The sequence below is a fragment of the Sebastes fasciatus genome, chromosome 8 (genome assembly GCF_043250625.1).
Source record: "Sebastes fasciatus isolate fSebFas1 chromosome 8, fSebFas1.pri, whole genome shotgun sequence".
In the NCBI taxonomy this organism is placed as follows: Eukaryota; Metazoa; Chordata; class Actinopteri; order Perciformes; family Sebastidae; genus Sebastes; species Sebastes fasciatus.
Genome location: NC_133802.1, coordinates 18,915,794 through 18,935,409, shown reverse-complemented (window position 1 = coordinate 18,935,409; position 19,616 = coordinate 18,915,794). Strand labels below are relative to the sequence as shown.

The window sequence follows — 19,616 nt, the reverse complement described above, 5'->3', positions numbered from 1 at the left end:
ATTTCCTACTTTGAGGGCAGAGGGACACTCTGAAGTTTCTGCCAACAAGTGATCAGTGCCTTGATAACTATGATTAACCTGTTCCTCTTTCTCTTCTTTCCACGTATTTTCTGGACAGCTGAACAAGAGACTTTCTTCCCCTGAAAGCATACAACCAGAAAAACAATTGTAATGCAGCAAAATATTGTCTTTTATCCAGTTATCTGCATTAATACTGTTCTTTTTCAGGATCACATAAGTATCCTTGTATAGAGCAGATGATGTGCAAACCATTTCCCTATAGCCAACCTTTATTTGTTTCTTATTTTATGTATGAGAGAGGTGGTAGAGAGTGGGATATCCTTTTCTGTGCAGTGCAGTTTTTGTTTTTTTTCCCTTATTCATTGTGAGGAAAATGGAAAACCAATATACTGTATATATTCATTCAATACAAATGGAAGAACAGTCCTTCTCCTCACCAGATAATGAGGGCTGCAGTTGTGAACGATGAGCTGCTCCATGCTCTCTAGTGGCTTCTCCAGGTCAGACGTCTGCTTGCCGCTCCTCTGACAACGCATCTGCTGTGTCATACCATAGATGGAAAGCAGGATGCGGTGTGCCTGCCATGAGACAGTAACTCAGAGAGTGAATACAATGAAACAGCATTTAAAAAAAGCCCATTGCTCATCAGTTTAATGGTAATTTCTTCTTTTGCATTTACCAGATCTTTAATGTGAGGCAGCCACAAGGGTCAGATTATGTGACAGATTCTTGCAAAACAGTATCAGGACAAAATTAGCCTGTTATAAGTCATTATTACCCTGTCCATGGTACTGAAAGTGCACAGTGCCAAATACCTTTCCAGAGTGGCAGGGGTCTCTCACTTTGGAGGTGTTAAATGGGCCAGTCAAATTCTGCAAAAGAACAAGCAAAAATATGGATTTATTCAGAGAAAAAAAACAAAAAACTTTACAGAGCTTTACAGGTGCAGTGAAGTGCAGTTGCAAACACTGGAACACTGCAGCATATCACAGGATATTCAAGCATTGCTCTCACTTTGTTTGATTAAAACTGCAACTGACTCGAATAAAATGACATTTAGGTCATGTTAATGGAGCGAAGAAAATACATAAATAAATAAATAAGTCTCTATCAAAGTCAGAGAAATAGAGAGTACTAAAAAAAATACGCAACTAGGGGCAAAAAAATAAATGAATGAATGAATAAAAACTGAAGAATATTAGTTTATGCCAGAGATTCATGATGGTAAAGACAGATCCTCATACCAGATTCTGCAGCTCAACGAAGATGATCTCTCTGTAGGAGCCCAGGATCTCTTTATAGTTACATCTACGTTTTCCGGAAGTGTCTGCCAGCAAGAGAACCACCAGGACACTGCGGAGTAGAGCTCCGGTCAGACACTATAAAAAAAAAGAGAGAGAGAGAGGCGTCAGAAACACAGAATATGTAAAGAAAAAGTTACAACGAGAAGAAAAAACACATGAATCCAGTTGGCACGGACGCACAGTGCGCCATGCAGACCTGCGTTAAAGCATCCGTCGCTTTCCAGATGTTTTGCACCACATGTGACCAATGTGAATACAAGTCCTACTGAAAGTACAGCGGTGTACACAGACCTCATACAGTGGCGCAACTTTTCAATAGTTTTCAGCTCATCTGCTGCGTAATTACGCACCACTTACCATTTATCATGTTCTACTGCAGGATCCTCTGCAGGGAGATCCAAGGGATTACTCCGTCTGATCTGGACGCACTCATTGTCTCCAAAAGCCCTGTTTTTTTTACACTTCCTCAGGTGGATAGGTTAACGAGGTGGCGGGTAGACTTCCGCGATGTGGTGCTCCGTTGGTTTCCAACATCACCAAAAGAAAAGTCAGTGCTGCTCCAATTTCCTCCCCGTCATGGATTGCTGACGCTGGGCTTAGTGTTTCACCAACCTCCAGTCCGATCACGTCCTGGACAACTAATGCAATCAATCATCAGACAAAGTCCTTTCGGTTTCGTTTGTCAGACGTGATGCTGGTGAGGAGGAGGAGAGGAGGAGAGGAGAAAGAGGAGGAGGAGGAAGAGAGGAGGACGAGGAAGAGAGGAGGACGAGGAGGAGGAAGAGAATGAGGAGGAGGAAGAGGATGAGAGGAGGTGAGGAGGAAGAGAGGAGGACGAGGAAGAGAGGAGGAAGAGGAGGAGGAAGAGAGGAGGAGAGGAGGAGGAGGAGGAAGAGAAAGAGAGGAGGAGAGGAGGAGGAAGAGAGGATGAGGTGGAAGAAAGGAGGAGGAGGAGAGGAGGAGAGGAGGAGGAAGAGAGGAGGAGGAGGGGGAGAGGGAGGAAGAGAGGAGGAGGAGGAGGAAGAGAATGAGGAGGAGGAAGAGTATGAGAGGAGGTGAGGAGGAAGAGAGGAGGACGAGGAAGAGAGGAGGAGGAGGAAGAGGAGGAGGAAGAGAGGAGGAGAGGAGGAGGAGGAGGAGGAAGAGAAAGAGAGGAGGAGGAAGAGAGGAGGAGGTGGAAGAGAGGAGGAGGAGAGGAGGAGAGGAGGAGGAAGAGAGGAGGAGGGGGGGGAGAGGGAGGAAGAGAGGAGGAGGAGGAGGAGGAAGAGAAAGAGAGGAGGAGAGGATGAGGAGGAAGAGAGGAGGAGGAAGAGAGGAGGAGAGGAGGAGGAAGAAAGGAGGAGGAGGAGAGGAGAAGGAGGAAGAGAGGAGGAGGAGGAGGAGGAGGAAGAGAAAGAGGACGAGGAGGAGAAGTGGTGACGGTGTGAAGAGCCTGGTGTAATTTGGTACATGTTTTTATTCAAAGCACAGTTTCACAGTGGGTGGCTTCAGTGGGGATGGAGAAATGGTGAGAAACTTAATGGTTATGATGTTGAAATAAAATGTGCATAATGTTATGATCAAAACCGGTTTCAGCCAAACAAATAAGGTACAAAGTTACAATGAAACCCCATACAGAGGGACCACTATGCTGACCAAGCATGGGAACTGCATGGGAGGAGAATTAGTGTGTACAAGTCTGTCTTGGAAAAAGACATCTCACCCGGAATTAGATTTGACATTCAAATCACAACACATTGTATAATATGACGTTTGTGAGAGAATCAGGACACCGCAATAGTTATTTTGTTTATCGGATGCCTGTAAAGTATAAACACATTTCAATCAAGCTTCATAAAAACAGCAGGGGTCTCATTTATAACCGTTGCGTACGCACAAAACAAAGCCTCCCTTACGAAGAAGTAGTATATAAAGTACTATTACTTTCATTTACTCCTGTAAATACTACTTCCATCAGCGGTGCGTTAACCATTTCTCCCATATTGAAGTGTATGTTTTAGTATCTAGATGGACTGCAGACATGCCATTTACCCCCATTTCATGCTTGGAACACATCATACATTTCTTAATGTAGATCACTGTCCATTCCTGCTACAGTTACAACTTACATATCATATATTGCTGGATTCAGCACGGTCATACCAGTCAATTCTAGCAAACCCTAATTAGTGATACTGGGACAATCCCAGCCAAAGCTGCCTAAACGTAAATGAATACATTCATCATGGAACTTCATATTTGATATTTCCACTTATTGTACTTATGTGTTTGTAGTACTGTATTTCTTCAATGCATCAATATATTCATATTCTGTTTCTTCACACATGTAGAGGAACCCCCTGGTCACTATCACACCACATTTGGGATCAATCAGAGCTTACATTAAGGAATGACATTCGTTTTGGTGTACCGTGTACCATCTCTCATTCGGCCTGGCTTTATTTTGCACTTCTTTTATTTATGGGGTGTGTCACAATATCTGTCAATTTAACTACTTTTGCAGTAAAATATTTTTATACAAGAATCCATTTCATATGTAGGAAACCTAGGAGCATATGAAAAACACTGTTGTGCTCTCAAAAACTAAAGCACTTTCCAATCCATGAAGAGTTTATTGCAAACATACTGTAAAGGTGGAATCAACCTGTGTGTATTTTGTATATTTCTCTCTTACAATGCCTATTTTTTTTCAGGTTTGTTCTACATTTTTCACAAAATTCACGATGACCGAAATTAGATTTTCAACACGAATCAGCAGAAAAATAGAAAAATAGACTAATGTCAAAGTGAAAACAAAACAATGCATTCATCTGGATCCTAATTTAGTACAAATATAAAAACAAAATAACTGGTTGCCTCTAAGGTTTAACCTCCTTTACTATAACACACCTACATCTTTACTAGCGCAACCACTTATTATTAGAATTGGAGATCACCTGTGTCAAGGAGTGGCAAGAGGATCGGTACAGTGGCGGTTGGGCATGGTTTTCACTCCTTTTCAATTCGGCACACAGAACCGGCACATGCTGCTTATGCCTACCTGAATCAACGGCTTGTGCAGCAGTTAAACAAAATACCACGTGGATCACAATAACAATAAACCAGTATCACATGTATTTCACATGGTCCGCATAACAAAAGTTACTGGATATGAACATTTCAAATCTGCTCAATGTGGATAGCATAACTGAAGGAGCGACAGGGTTACATGGCTGAGATGGGAGACACTGGGTGCATACATACATACATACATACATACATACATCAGAAGCTAAAAGCTGCACACAACTCTGATGCAATCATTTATTTTATGAATCTGTAAATCAAAATTTTGCCTCTAGAAAATGTGTTAAAGGTTGATTTCCAGATTCATGAGTTCAGCCAGCAGCTCAGTAGAGTAGGTGTGTTTCTCTGTAGTTAGTCAGACAACTATTCAAACAACAACTGGTGATTCACCAGGCGCAGCATGATGTTGCAAGGAGAAGCATACCGCTCATGTAACATCTGAGCGATAGTGTTTGCCAGGAGACTGAAACAAAGTGGAGGAAGATCACATGGTCTAATGAGACCAAAACGATACTCGTCATACTGAACTATATTTTTTGGGAAAGCAAAAGAAGCCACATTACCAGGAACACACCCTCTCCATCATCAAGTGGTGGAGGCAACCTCATACTGAGCAGACTTGGGAGAAGGTTTACTTCCCAGCAAGGCAGATACCTCAAACACAAAGCTACGCAGGAAGGGCTTAAAACACAACAATATTATGTCCTGAAATGTCCAAGTCAAAGTCCTGACCTCAATCTGTCTGAGAACTTGAAAACTGCAGGTCAACGATCTTGAACTTATGCTTCTCAGTTGATAACTACACAAACCGTGATTCCATTTTGTACAACAATAAAACCTGAAAAAGGTAAGGGGGGATATTTGAATACGTTGTATCTGCCAGAGTCCTGGTAGAGAACCATGGTTGAGCGTGTCCATAGCTGTTTCCTCACAGACTGGTGATTGCCAGAGTCCTCCAGGTGTTTTCAGTCCAAATTTCCCCATGTGTCTCAGAATGTGTTCTTGATCTTGTTGGCTACCTCCGCTAATATCTCTCCCGTCTTCTTCTGCCAGTTCAGGACGTGTTTGGACTCGGCACACCACAGCTCTCCGTGGCGGGGCTCCGCATTCTCACAGCGCTTTCGCACCTCTTCCTGCTGTTCCTGATGGACTCAAAATAAGCGAGATTAGATAACCGTAACACAACACATCCGCGAGCTATACACACACAAACACTAGATACTGTAGTTTAGGAGTGACTACCAACTTTAGGAATGAGTCAAATCAATTATGTGTGGTTCAAACTAATATCTTGTATTTATGAGCACATCATCACTCCCACATAAAGAATGTCTGAAACCGTAGTACTGTTTATGCTCCAGTCTACTCTGATTGCTATGTTAACTTTTGCAGCTATTTTCAATTCATTTCACAACACTAGTATCTAGAGGCATTCATTCTCAAATTTCCCCACTGTGGGACTAATGAAGGAATATCTTATCTTATCATTATAAAACGGGTATTTTAGAGCGGAAAGAGAGAGGGAGGTTCTGTGTGTATAATGTTACAGACTGAGAATACTATGAATTAAGTTAAACTGAATCAGATCAAATCGGAGCCGAATCGTATCGTATCGAAGTAGTGCTATATCGAACTGTATTGAATCGTTACATGGTTAACTATATTGTTTTTGTATCATATCGCAGACCATGTGTTGAGATGCGTATTGAATTGTCTTGAGAGGTAAAGATGCACACCCATAATGAGATCATTATCTGTCCAATGCAGTCAGAGCTCCTAGTACTCTGATAAACCAAAGCTACATTAACTGAACTTGCAAATGATTGCAGAATGCCCTTGTCATTCTCCGTCAATAGTGAAACATGTGAGCTTGTAAACGTGACCATTGACGCATACAGAGTGGCACAAGTGTTATAGCCAGATAAGGAAAGACAATAATAAGATCCTTACCTCTGTGCCATGCTGCAGCTCAAACTTGTAGAAGAGAGCCCAAGCATCTCCCAGGTCTGGCTCGATCTTCACTGTCCTCAGGAACCACTCTCTGGCTTTGGTGATCTTACGCTCACTCCAGAACAACCTAAAAAGGTGTGCGCAAGATTGAATTTGAAATGAACACAAACGCACGCTTAAAGGTTTGCCTAAAAACACTGTACTGCAGAGAAAGAGAAAATGTTATATAATTAAGATTTGCATTAAGAGCAGAGTTTATTACTGAGGAAAAGAGTGTAAAACAGTAAAGAGATGCTGTCATACTTGGCTACAGCGAGCAAAACGTGGGGATCATGTTCACACTTCTTCAAAGCATCCACACTCTTAGTCTTCCTCTGAGGCCTGGCCTCCAAAAACACTGCCTCAGCCCACAGGATACCTTGTAGGAAGGAAAGGGAGCGGGGTAAAACAGAATTAGAGATTATGGACATGTACATGAAATACTGTAAAAAAAACAAAAAAACATCTTGTGTGTATTAAAGTCCAATCTGCAACCTGGACAATAAATACTGTTGACGATACAAACATTTGCATCTATAAACTGAATTTGTTTTTGTTTTTTTGGAATACATTTAAATGTATTTGAACAGAAACGAGGTACTGTATCTGTTGTCTTGCAAATGTATTTTGCAACTCTTTTTACTGTAACTGAAAGATCACGCGCAATTTTGATTTCTCTACAGTCGAGTATAACAGTCAGGTTTATGTAGACCAACAGGTGGTTGTCACAGGTATAATAAAATAAATTATATTGAGGTAATACAGAGGTAAACATTAGCTTGGCTTTGGCTAGAGGAAACAAATTCAGAGAAAAACAAAGTCTAGTATTGAATTAAGACCTCATAATTTCAAATTTGATTACTTTTAAGGCCTGATACATAACCTTCTTTAGACTTCTTGGAAAATTCACAGCCCTTTTAGTAGGGCCCTATGAAATCTGTTTTATTTTTTCCTAGATTACGTTTTTATTTTTTCCTAAAACCTGTGTTTTCTGTTTTAATTTTTCTGAATTCTGTGTTTTAGGATTCAAGCACATTTTGTCATCAGAAAAAGTGCCAACAATGAGGTACAATTTCAACAATTCATAAGGGAAATAATCAAAATGTAATGAATATCAATGAATTTGATGTAACACACTATTTATTGTACTATTTGTTTTTATCAATGAAAGTGTTTGAATAAGACTATTAAACAAAACATTCCATAAAGTGCTCTAAATTTAGCGGTTAGTGTGGAATTCCTCACTTTGTTGGATGACTAACAAGTGACCCCTTCCCTAGGTTTTCCCTCAACCCGTGTTTTGCACTCTCATTAGCGGTTGCTCGCCGACAGGTCACATATTTAACCTGCTGGGCGATGCATCGGCGAGCCTCTCGGCTCACGTCGTTGATTCGCAAGATGCCTCTGATCTGGTGCTTTTGCCAGGAAGCTCCAAAAACTTTTGGCGAGTGGAAAATCAGAGCTGAAGACCTTTTAGGCCTGTTGTCATCAAAGTAAAACAGGCTGCTATTCTTGGGTCTTCCCCCAACGGCAGGAATATATTCTCACCTGAATTGGGGCACTCCTGCAGGGCTTTGGCCATCAGTGTGTTGGAGATGTTCTTTAGTCCAGCCCGGAACTCCAGCCTGACCGACTCCAACCTGGTTAATACCATGACATAGAAATAATCTTAGAGGAACAGATTTACACATGTGTCAGTTTTATCCCATAATTTTGTTTTTTGACATTGATCCCAGTTTGGGTTTCAAAAAATATATTTATAATTGCTCAACATGCAAACAAATGTTCTCACCATAGCTCGGGGCCCTGGGGGTTCTTGAGTCGTGCCTTCTCCAGGATTGCTCTGGCTCTGGTCAGCTGTCCAATTCTCTCTTCAAGGCGAGACAGCAGCAACCACAGGCCCACCGAGTGGGGACACTTTTTCAACTACAGCAACAAACGAGTCATTTACCACATAGTAAAGACAAAACATATAATCAAAAATGTACTTGTGGGTAGTATAATGAGTAAACAAACACCCTCCTCACCCCTTGGTTGTAGGCTTCTCTGGCCTTATCCATGTTCTCACCCTGCTCTTCTACCTGCCCTCTCATCATCCAAAGTTTGGGGAAGTCCTCGTAGTGCTTCAGGGCTTCGGTGCACAACTCCTGGGCAGCGTCTATGTTCCCCAACACCCACTCCAACTTCACTGACTTCATAAATACCTGTAGAGATAACAAACATACAAACACACATGCTTTTCAGTTGGGAAATGTGTAAAGACAGGACCCCATGAACTCCCCCTTTCAAATCCCTCTGGGCTTGTAACACACTTGCCATATATTAACATAGTTGAAAAATGATTTTTAAATACTCGTATTGTGGACCCGATTATGCAACGCAAATACCGTACCAGCTTTCAAATGTATCAAATAACAACTTCCTAGGGCATAGCCTAAATGCTGCTTCATTTACACCAAGCAGTTGTCTTATCTGACAGGACAATCAGTGCAGCCAACATTAAAGCAGGCTCTCTTAATCATATCTGTCAGCAAACACAATAGAGATAACTGAAGGGAGTGTAGTCAGGTCACCTGAGAGAGTGATAGTTCAATAGCACCGCTGACAGCATCTGTCAACCTGAGAGGTGCTGACTGTTTTGAGGTGTAGAAGCCTGGCAAGCCTGAACGTGAGAACGACAACATGCTCGTAGAAGATGTCTAAAGTATAATGCACTATTAACTTATTATTTAACACTGGCTTTAAAGCGGAGAAGAATAAAAACCTGATAATCAAGCCATCCTTAAAACACGGGTCACAGCTCTATTCATAACGACATTGCATAATGAAAAACAAACTGTCTGTACTGGTACAGAGGGTCACAGAAAGGCTGTTGGGGAGTAACTAGTAATCTTCCACTGTATAAAATGAACAGCTAAGAAAGTTAAGAAATGTGTGTTTATTCCATCAATCCTTTAAGGAGAGTACTCTTTTTTTGTTAACATCTCTTTTTAGACTGTATTACAATCCAACAAACACCAGATGATAGGACAGGACTATGTGGACTTGTGGCTGACAAAATACTGATATATTAAAACCTAAATGGGGAGACCTTTTTTCAGCTTTTATCCAGCATGAGTGGATTTGTGCAGATTTCTATTATTTTTTGGTACTGGATCCTCATGAGAGTTTGAAATAGGGAAATCTTCCTCTTTTCCTTTTTTCTTTCTCTCACACACACTAACACACACACACTCACCCTGGCTGTTGGGGCACTGCTGCGGGCCTTGGCCAGCAGTCGACGGGCTCTTTCATACTCGTTATTCTCAGACTCCAGTTTGACAGCAGCCAGCCAGATCTCTTCACTGTTTGGGTTAGCCTGGAGAGGGAAATAAAAAGAAGAGGAACAGAGATGGCGTGTGAGAGTAAGAGGGGAAGGAAACAGAGTTAGACACAGCTTTGCATGGATAATATGTGAACAAATAAAAGTTTGCATAAGCTCATCATCACCTGGAAGGCCAGAGCGAGGATACTTCGGGCGGCGGGTACATCCTCAGCCAGCCACTTGGACTTGGCCCCCATCAGCCACAGGACCTCTGCCTTGGGACAGTGAGCCACAGCCCTTTGGAGCAGGGCCTCCAAAGACTCCCTGAGAGATGCAATGAGTCATGGAGGAGTAAAGTAAAGCACAGTGGTTAAGCACATGAGACGTAAAAGGAGAGAAAAACAGAATGTTAAAGACAGACTTTTAATAAAATGACTGATTAACAAATAAAGACGTGAAGTAATGAAGTCAGCTTTTGACTACTACAGTTTGTTGTTTAGAAACCAAATGTGGTCACCTGGTGCCGTTATTTTTCTCAAAGTAGGCAGCTCTAAGCCAGACACTTTTTTTACTGGGGAACACCTGCAGAGCGTGGGCATAGATGGCCCTGGCACACTCCAGCGCTCCATGGGACACACACTGAAACATAACAGACAAGCATCTCAGTTAAGTTAAACCCTGACAGTAAAGTGAGTATATGAATGACCCCTCTGGGGAGCTGTGTAAAAAAAAAAAAAAAACATATATCGGTACTTACACTATCTGCATCCTCCATCCAGGTGTGTTTGCAATCCTCCTCCTCAATGCCAATCCCTATGACGGCCCTTATCACGGCCTGGCATGTAGCCACACTGCCTGCTTTGTCACACTCCTCTGCATCCTGCAAAACAAGAAGAAACATTTAGTAGGAAAAAGATTGTGGGTGCTATATGGGAGAGCTCAGGGTTCCATAAAACAAAAGGATTCTTGAAGAACTACCGAATCCTGTCATTTTAAAGTTCATCTGTTGTTGGTATTGCGATGAGTCTACTGGCATATGGGCTTGATAAACCTACCACAATAACCACATACTTTGCCAGAAGTAGAAAAAGCTAGGTGGTGAAGGACAAGAAAAAACAATGTGAAAAGGGAATGCAGCAAAGGCCTGAGATTGCAAAACAACTGGGAACTGCACTAAACTAAATGTCAGTCACAGTGCTGGCTTGTATTCTGTTGCACCCAGATGAAATAGCTGAAGGCAGCCTTGCCAAAATATGTTGGCATGCTATCACGGCTGACAAACACATGACGCAGTCTCTACTCTGTCAACACCAAGATTTAAAGGCACAATCATTAATTTTTTAAAGATTATAACTTACGGGTTTATTCAGACACAACTCAGAGTGTTTATGATCGAGATGAAAAAGTCCCAATGTTGATTCCCACCAGCATGTCGCATGCCTTAGCGACCACATGTGCACCTCCTGGCCAGTGAACGAGGTGGAAGGCGGGACTACGCACATGCACACGGTTGTTGCTCTCAGCCGCATGCACGAGAGTGTTCAACCGCTCTCGATCGGCAACTAGAAAACATTAATGCCAATCTCCCAATCGCATATTTTTACTTAATATCGGCCAATAGTGATCAATCGGAGCATCCTTAATGCAATCTGATCATAACAATGTTGTTACTCATTAAATATTAGGGTTGGAAAAAAAAAAAATCAATTCATCTATGTATCTCGATTTTTTTCTTTACAATTTTGAAATACATTTTTTAATGCCAGACTCGATATATTTGCTTTATTTGAGTCTATGTGGAGGTAGAAGGAGGTTACCACTTTTAATGTTGTAGTCAGAGTAACATGACTTCATATCCGTTCCGTATCCCTCAACAAAACAAAACGCAGCCAAAGTGAGCCGAAACGACAAAGCAGAAAATGGCGAAGGGTCTGCGTGGATACGCCCTGCAACTTGACAAAAATCACAATAATTCACTATATCAAATCGCAGTACTTAAAATATATATTTCTATTATCTCAAAACATATCGAATCGGCACCCAAGTATCGTGATAGTATCGAACGCGGAGATGGGTGAATCGTCCCAGCCCTGTTAAATATAAGGCCGTTGCTGTTTAAAGTAATGCTACAGTCCTCTTTTGAAGACCTAGACTTTCCTATCATTTATGTCATTTCTTTTGACCATGGGGAATTCAATTATTTATTCAGTGGAGGAAGTTTCCCTCTACGATAAACAGCCGCAGGAAACCCTGCTCTCTTTCTCTATGAAACCACAAAGCCGCAATAACAACACACCTGTATCCACTGCTCTCTGTTGATCTCCACACCGTTGGCGCGTAGAGAAGTGATGGCTCTGTCAATGATCTTGTCCACCATCTGAGTGTTGCCATTGGCCTCCTCCAACTTGGCAGCAGTGATCCAGATGTGGCGATCGGTTGGGATGTTCTCTCGAGCTTTGTTCAGGACACGCCGGGCGTTCTCGTACGTCTCTAACCGGGCCAGTGCCAGCCACAGCTAGAGAGAACGGGCAGAAATAATTAGATGTGGAGGTAAGTGCAATGGTTAATATGTGGCATTGCAATTTGTGGCATCCTGTTAGTTGTGTATGTAATATTTCATACCTCCACACTAGTCGGGCAACACTCCACAGCTCTGCTAAGCATAATCCTGGCATCCTCTGGCTCCTCCAGCTCAACGGCTGTCTTCCACAGTCGAACTGACTTGGACACATTCTCCAGGGCTACATGGGTAACAATTACACAACTGTTAAGTCATTTCAATTACACTTTTATTCTGAGTGATTTACAATATGTGAAGGTCAGGCACTCCTTGGAGCTTGCTGTTACAGGCAAAGGTTTTAAACCTGAAAATACACAGGCGTAAGTATATTTACACTGGCAATACATCATATACTACAGAGGCGAGAAAAGAAAATGGAGACACTTTAAGATTTCAGTGAACACACAAGAAATAAAAACAAACACCTAACAGCGTTTTTTGCATTAGTCGTAAAGTTCAATAGAGTCTGAGTGGGAGGGCAGAGTATTGTGTATGTAATGGAGACAACTGGAGGCAACTGAACATGTAGAGGCGGAGACAGCTCATCCACAGAGGAAGCTCCACATCCATCTCTGTCAGCGGGGTATGCTGCTGGGAAATATCGGCGCGTGTGTGTGTGTGTGTGTGTGTGTGTGCGTGCATCCATGTTAGGGCATTGACACCATGGTTCAAATAGGGTCCCTGGCCTCGTCGAGAAGCCAGAAACACAGCTGCCAAGTGTAAAATACTTTGTGTAAGCTTAAGCGTGCAGGCACGGTCTGCTTGGGTGCTTTTCTGAAACAATGGACAGATCGAAACTGGTTTTGAATTTTCTTTCCAAGCAGAAATTAGTGTTTTCCTTTTGGCAGGCAAATCATTACATATTCATTCATGTATGCACTACTGGAAGGGCACGCATAACTCTCCTCATAGCAACATAACAGCAACATGTCTTCTCAAAACAACAACTTTTGACTTTCTACGATTGCACGTGGTACCTTGGAACTTCATAAACTGATATTATCTGGAAGCCTTACCCTTTCTGAGGACTCGTTTCTTGGCCCTGATGTCTGTCTCCAGCTCTGCAGCTCTGATGTAGATGCGGACGGACTGCGGCAAGTGGCGGACAGCCTGGGCTACCACGGCTTTGGCTGTGTCGCCGGGCTGAAGCCTGGCTGCCTCCAGCCACACATCCTCACTCTGGCGGGTAAAGAGAAATTTTACATTAACAACTCAGCTGGACAGTACTGTGCAATTTAACTAAACAACTGGCAAAGCAGATTCAAAAGTCTGTCATCCATCATTGATGTTATAGATTTCATTTGCTTCTTCCTCCAAACATGAGTGTATGACATCAACTGATAACAAATCATAACAAATCAATACATTTTACCCAATCTATGGTCTGGATGAGCTAATGATCCATATTTGCTATTTGCACATGTGCTTAGGCCTTTAATAGATTTAATATATACGTGTTCCCACCATCCTTTACCTTAGGACACATCTCTGTGCCTTTCATGATCAGGTTCCTGGCCACCTGCAGTTTGCCGGTCACCTCCTCCAGCCTGGCAGAGGCAATCCAGGCAGGCGGGTGATGAGGATTGGTCTCCCTCACCGATTTCAGTAGCAGACGAGCCTTCTTGATGTCACTGGACAAAAGAGACACCATCAGACACTCACACAACTTATTAACTCAAATACACTGTAGGAACTTGTATTGTGTTGCCAGTGTGTCTCTACCTGATGTCTCCTCCATGTGTGGGGATCATGGAGTTGAGATCTGTCAGGTAACCTTTAGGATCCACCACTGTCTGTCCGCTCACTGAGTCAGACACCTGAAGATTAATAAAAGGCCGACACAGGTAAGAGAAACCAATAAATCCTGTGTATTGACGGCATCGGCATCAAGAGTTTGAATGATAGAACGGGGTACATGATGATCATTAGTTACCTGGCTGAGCCTCATGTCCATGAGTGTGTTCCTGGCTTGACCGATTTTCCTCATGTCCAGCTCTCCTGTCCCTGGTGTCATGCTTCCTGGGTAAGGTGTGTTCAGACCTCCCAGCTAGTGGATAGAAGAAACAGTGATAATTGAGAGGAGCATTATACTCTCTGTGAGAATTTTATTACGGCTAGTGAAAAGGTTTATGAAACATAGGCCTGGATCATATGACACTTTTCTCAGCACTGTAAATGATACCTGTGAGCAAGACTCTCCAATGCTGCAGAGCTGAACTATTTACCGTTTAGTGAATTAATGGTAATGTAAAAATTGAGAATTCAATATGCACATGGCAAAAACTGACAAATTTCTGCATCAAACAGCCAATGTTTACATTTGTTTTCAATTCAAGAGAGATCATGTGTGTTTACAATTCTAAGGTTTGTTTTTGTTTTCTTTACAATGTTTAAAATATATATTTATACTCATTCTTAATCTAAGTATTTATCAAAAAAATTGCTATGATATTTTCCATACTGTGCAATCCAACTATACAGGGAGGTCAACTGAGATCACATGACTGCATGAAAGAGTTGATGAGAAATTAGTTGCACAGTTGAAGAACTTTGCTTGTTTCCAGTGAGATATCCTGACTCCTGCTGGTGCAGGCTGAAACTACATCATGTGTTTTTAGTGATGTATGTTTTATGTGGATGTCTACAGTATGTGGATGTGTGTGTGTTTGTATGTATGTATGTATGTATGCATGTATGTATGTATGTATGCATGTATGTATGTATGCATGTATGTATGTATGTATGTATGTATGTATGCATGTATGTATGTATGCATGTATGTATACTGACCCCTTGCAGAGGGTCAACAGAGGTATTTTTCTCTCCGGTCTTCAGGTGTGTGGAGAAGAAGCTGTCGGGCACAGGGGTGAGTTTCTCATAGCGGGGATTTCTCTGCCGCTTATTCCTGGCATCTCCCACCTCAGGAATACTCAGCCACTCCTCCTCTGACACCTCTGCCAACTTTCTCTGTGAAGGGATGGAAAAGAGAATAAAGACAGATGAAAGAGAGATGTGAATCAACTTGGAATGTCAGCAATGATGTAGAAATGTCTCTCTGGTCATAGGACAGTGCACTATTTTTAAGTAAGATGTGTTGAAAAGTTGATCTGTACAATTCAAAATAAAAACATATAAGTGTGTCAGTGCGCAGCTTTCCCCTCCCTTTTTTGATTCAGTGACACAATATTGACAAAATATCATATGTCCGTAAAATGTTAAGAGACAAGTGTAAGAAGAGGACAGTGGAGGAAAATAAAACGTTCTCACAGGTTGAAAAGAAAGGCAACAGTTTGGCGAATCATGTACAATTTTATACCTTTAGATCTGAAAACTGCTGCTGGATTTTGGGTCGCTCCATACGGTATTTCTCGATCTCTTCCTTTTCTCTCAGCTCCCTGAAAATAAACAGGACAGCAATTCAAAATTACACTCACATGCAGTATCACGTGCACAGGATGTCTAACATGAATACACTGTGTGTAACTTGGGAAGGATATGCATGTCCCCTAAAACTCGGGTGGGAAATTATTTAGTGACCTTCTTTCTTTGCGTCTTTCATCCATCCTCTTGTCCAGTGCTGCATATATAGCATCTGCTTCTTCATCATCCTTCTCATAGGGCCCACTGGAGAACAAGCTACCCGCGTATCCATTAAACTACAAGAGAAAAAGGCACCATGATGTGATTAGAATGACCAAAGAAATCAAGTATTCATCATATAGACGGAGTTATCGTCAACTCAACTTTAAATCTTGAGTGGAAGTCCTTGCAGACAACAAATAAACATCAAATAACAAGCCAGAGACCGTCCAATTATAAGCACCTCATCATAGTTTGTGTCGTTCAGATCTTCATCATCATCATCCTGGTTCTTTTTCATTTGGTCCCCCACCGTCCTCTTCCCTGGAGGTGCATGCCGGTCATCCACTGGGTCGTTGGCATCACGAGCAGGACCGATATCAGATCGGGTGGTGAAACCAGTTGCACTAAAGAGGAACAATTAATTAAAATGTTTACACAAACAAACATGGGTAGACTTGTGATAAACATGCACTGGAATTTTCAATTTAATACATTACCAGCTGATGACAGTTGCGTGACAAGTTTATCTAAATTGTTCTTATAAGCAATGTTTTGATCATTATGATGACTGACTAATTAACGTTAGATCATGCTACATTGTCACTTGTCAAGCACTTTTAAACCAGTTTGCCAGCAAAATACCAATAGTTATGTGACCAGCATAGTTTATCCACTTTCAGCTACAGTTTACCCAGCCAACATTTGTATGTGGGGCCTCTGTGGGTAGTAAATGGGCTGAAAAATGGGCCCTATATGGGATTGTCCGCGGGCTCCATAATGACCCAATGTCAATTGCCCAGAAGGATTCCATGCAGGAGTACACTGGGTGTTATATGGGCACCAACTGGGCAACATACCAAAGACCCATCTTGGTCCCAGCTTTAAGTTCTATGTGGGAACTGCATGGGCTGAAATATGGGTTGTAAGTGGGTTTGTCCAGTTTCTATGTTGGCCCCATGCACTAATTTCCCATTAGTGACCCAACTAGGACCCACACAGGTAGCCCACATGGGGAGCACATGTGGGACCAACTAAGTTCACCCAAGTGGGACCCAGATAAGATACCCACTTGGTACCCAGGTACCCCCAGCATAACCCATGTGGGGCCCACATAACCATGTTGGCTGGATATTAGCAGCAAATTGTCAGCAATAGGGCTCATAAATAAACAGAGTTCATACTTTAAGTGGCTGTCAATTTGTACTATAGTTTATTTGGCTAAATCAATACAACCATTGATAATATCTTTATTCATTTAACTAGCTACTATTGTGTGACTTACTATAACGTTAACTGATTAACGTTATTTTCACTTCAGCTCAACATAAAAGCGAATTACAACGCAACATAGTTTGCTAAACAGACATCAGCTAGCCTGTTAGCTGAAGAGCTGCTGGTAGTTAGCGTGCTAGCTGTGTTAGCCTGTTAGCTCACCCTCTGCCCAGACCCGGGACGTAGCCCAGCGGAGCGGGCATCCCGAGGAACGGCTTCTTCTTCTTCCCCATCAGCGGAGAGGCGATGGGCATTATCGGGAGTCCGCCTCCGAGCCCCGCTGCCCCGCCGCCTCCAGCCGAGGACTTGGAGACTAACTTAGGTCCCTGTTTAGCTGAATTGCTCGCCATCGTTGCGGTTCTCCAACGACGACGTGAGACGCTCTAACTACCGGATAAACAACAGTCGACCTTCCGTTAGCAGCACACAGCGACCCCGGTGCTTCTCCACTAAACGTCCGCTAGTGTTTGTAACAGCGCCCCCCACAGGACAGGAGGGCTTCTGTTGATTTACACTTCTCTCATGATCATTCATTTACTTCTAAATTGAAAAATTGTGTAATGTGCTTATTTTTTCGTATTTCTTATTTTTTTCCCACGCTGTGTATCTGTGTTATTGAAATTATTATTATTTCTTTAAGATATTTAAAAGATAAGATAAGATAAGATAAGATTAACCTTTATTAAAGGGACTATTTGTAACTTTTTAAGCGTATAAATGTAGCGGGTCGCCACACATGCGCGCTCGCATATGCGCGTTCGCGTGTGGCCGCTGCCTATCCTCCTCTGTCTGCATGCCTTCACTCAGAGAGCGCGCGCGTTCTCAGCTCGCTGCACCTCTAGACGTGAACGCGCGCTCACTACACACTGCAGAAGAGTTAGTTTAGCTCTGAGAATATCTAGTGGACGTTTGTGCAGAAATAAATGCTGCAGCTCCTCCAGACCAACAGAGGTTTCCCGTGTCTTGTGAAGTGACGGAGCTCCTCAGCTAGTAACGTTATCGTCTCGTTACCGACCGGGTGCCGGTGTCTCCCTGCTCTCTCCGGCTGCGGGCGGAGAGAGCAGGGAGACACGCTGCAGAGCCCCGCTGCATCAGCCTGCGCTGAGGCAGTAAAAGCCAACACTGAGATCAGATCTAAATCATGTTCATGGAGAGACCTTCGTCTGGTCAGCTAACATTACTGCCAAGCAGCTGAAATATAGAGTGATATTGTGGTTTTAGCTGACTTGTGTCGCCTCACTGTTTTGAGCGATGCTCGTTCAGGTATATTTAGAGCGAGCAAGCGCGAGCCCGACGCTGACTTTCGTTGATTTCACGGCCACAGGTGTCGCTGTTAAGAAGCATTTCTGAAAGTTACAAATAGTCCCTTTAATCCCCGGAGGGAAATTCAGGTGTCAAGGCAGCAACATAAGCAAACAGAGTGAAACACAGGAGAGGTAAAGGTATACAAAAATTATAAAAACAATAATAGAGATATAAAAGATACAGAGTGAATGGGTGAAAATAGTGTGTGCAGTCCATCAATAGATACATGTAGTATGTGCAATAAATAAATGTAATTTATTTTTGTTATGTATTTATTATGTTATGTATATGTATTTATATAAATTATATAGTATGTTGTATTTATATACATAAATTATAAAGTATTATGTATATGTATTTATATAATTATGTATATGTATTTATATAAATGTAATTTATTATGTTATATATTTATCATGTTTTATACTAGTATCTAATGTTTTTTTTATTATGTGTGTTGTTTTTTAACTGTATTCTTTCTTTTTATTATTATTATTATTATTAATATTATTGTTATTATTATTATTATTATTATTATTTAAATTTTGAATGATGAAGTTGTTTTCTCCAGTGTACTTAATGAGTTTGTCTATAAGCTCATCTACTTAAAAATTGGTTTATAAACTATTGTAATTACGAACTGTAAATTGCATATATGAAAACAACCTTGAAAAAAGGTTAAAAAAAATAAAGTATAAAAAAAAAGATATTTATCATGTTTTATACTAATATCAGTTTTCCACAAAAGCCACATGAGGGCGCCACATCCTGAAAGATAATAGGCCTATTGAACTATTCTCAATCAATCACATTTGAAGTAGTCTGTAGGCTTTTTAGATTCCTATTGAGACTCAGTGTTTTTGCAGTGAGTTATTCACTAATACTGTTAAGATTATGTGTTTGGGTTGTATTTCCTGAACTAACTTCATGATATTTCTGTATAAGATACTCCAATTCAACTCATTTATTATTTTATTTTTCTAAAGAAAAAAGAAAGAAAGAAAGGCACATTATTGATCCCCGAGGGGAAATTCTATTTTTTCACCCTGTTATTTTACACAGCATGTGTCTTGTGCCTATATAGGGGGCTGTGATTGTATATTTGTGACTGTTTATCTGTTGTATTTCCATTGTGGGATATATCCTGGAGCATTATTTGTGTTCACGTTTATGTCTGGATGATGTTTATGTTTATGTTTGGATGATGCTGGTG

At 41.6% G+C, this 19,616-nt stretch overlaps 1 protein-coding gene across 1 annotated transcript; it reads right to left on the bottom strand.

Moving 5' to 3' along the window:
• Positions 1 to 3,762: 3,762 nt before the first annotated feature.
• Positions 3,763 to 17,543, bottom strand: prpf6 (PRP6 pre-mRNA processing factor 6 homolog (S. cerevisiae)). The gene is made up of 21 exons (XM_074644102.1): positions 17,261 to 17,543; positions 16,068 to 16,230; positions 15,782 to 15,900; positions 15,561 to 15,639; positions 15,035 to 15,211; positions 14,178 to 14,291; positions 13,967 to 14,061; positions 13,719 to 13,875; positions 13,261 to 13,423; positions 12,307 to 12,425; positions 11,981 to 12,199; positions 10,442 to 10,564; positions 10,202 to 10,323; positions 9,870 to 10,008; positions 9,619 to 9,738; positions 8,408 to 8,584; positions 8,173 to 8,306; positions 7,929 to 8,020; positions 6,645 to 6,759; positions 6,342 to 6,468; positions 3,763 to 5,533 (listed from the first exon to the last, which is right to left on the bottom strand). Exons 1-21 carry the CDS (start codon positions 17,446 to 17,448, stop codon positions 5,381 to 5,383), a joined length of 2,895 nt encoding a protein of 964 aa, XP_074500203.1. The 5' UTR covers positions 17,449 to 17,543; the 3' UTR covers positions 3,763 to 5,380.
• Between the last annotated feature and the right edge of the window lie 2,073 nt (positions 17,544 to 19,616).

What these genes read in the sequence shown, in the direction of transcription:
- prpf6 (XM_074644102.1), bottom strand. Translation starts at nt 17,448, where the DNA reads ATGGCGAGCAATTCAGCTAAACAGGGACCTAAGTTAGTCTCCAAGTCC. An exon ending in TGGACATGAGGCTCAGCCAG is followed by an intron (nt 14,062 to 14,177) that starts GTAACTAATGAT and finishes ATTAATCTTCAG; the next exon opens with GTGTCTGACTCAGTGAGCGG. An exon ending in GTTTTGCTCGCTGTAGCCAA is followed by an intron (nt 6,469 to 6,644) that starts GTATGACAGCAT and finishes ACACCTTTTTAG; the next exon opens with GTTGTTCTGGAGTGAGCGTA.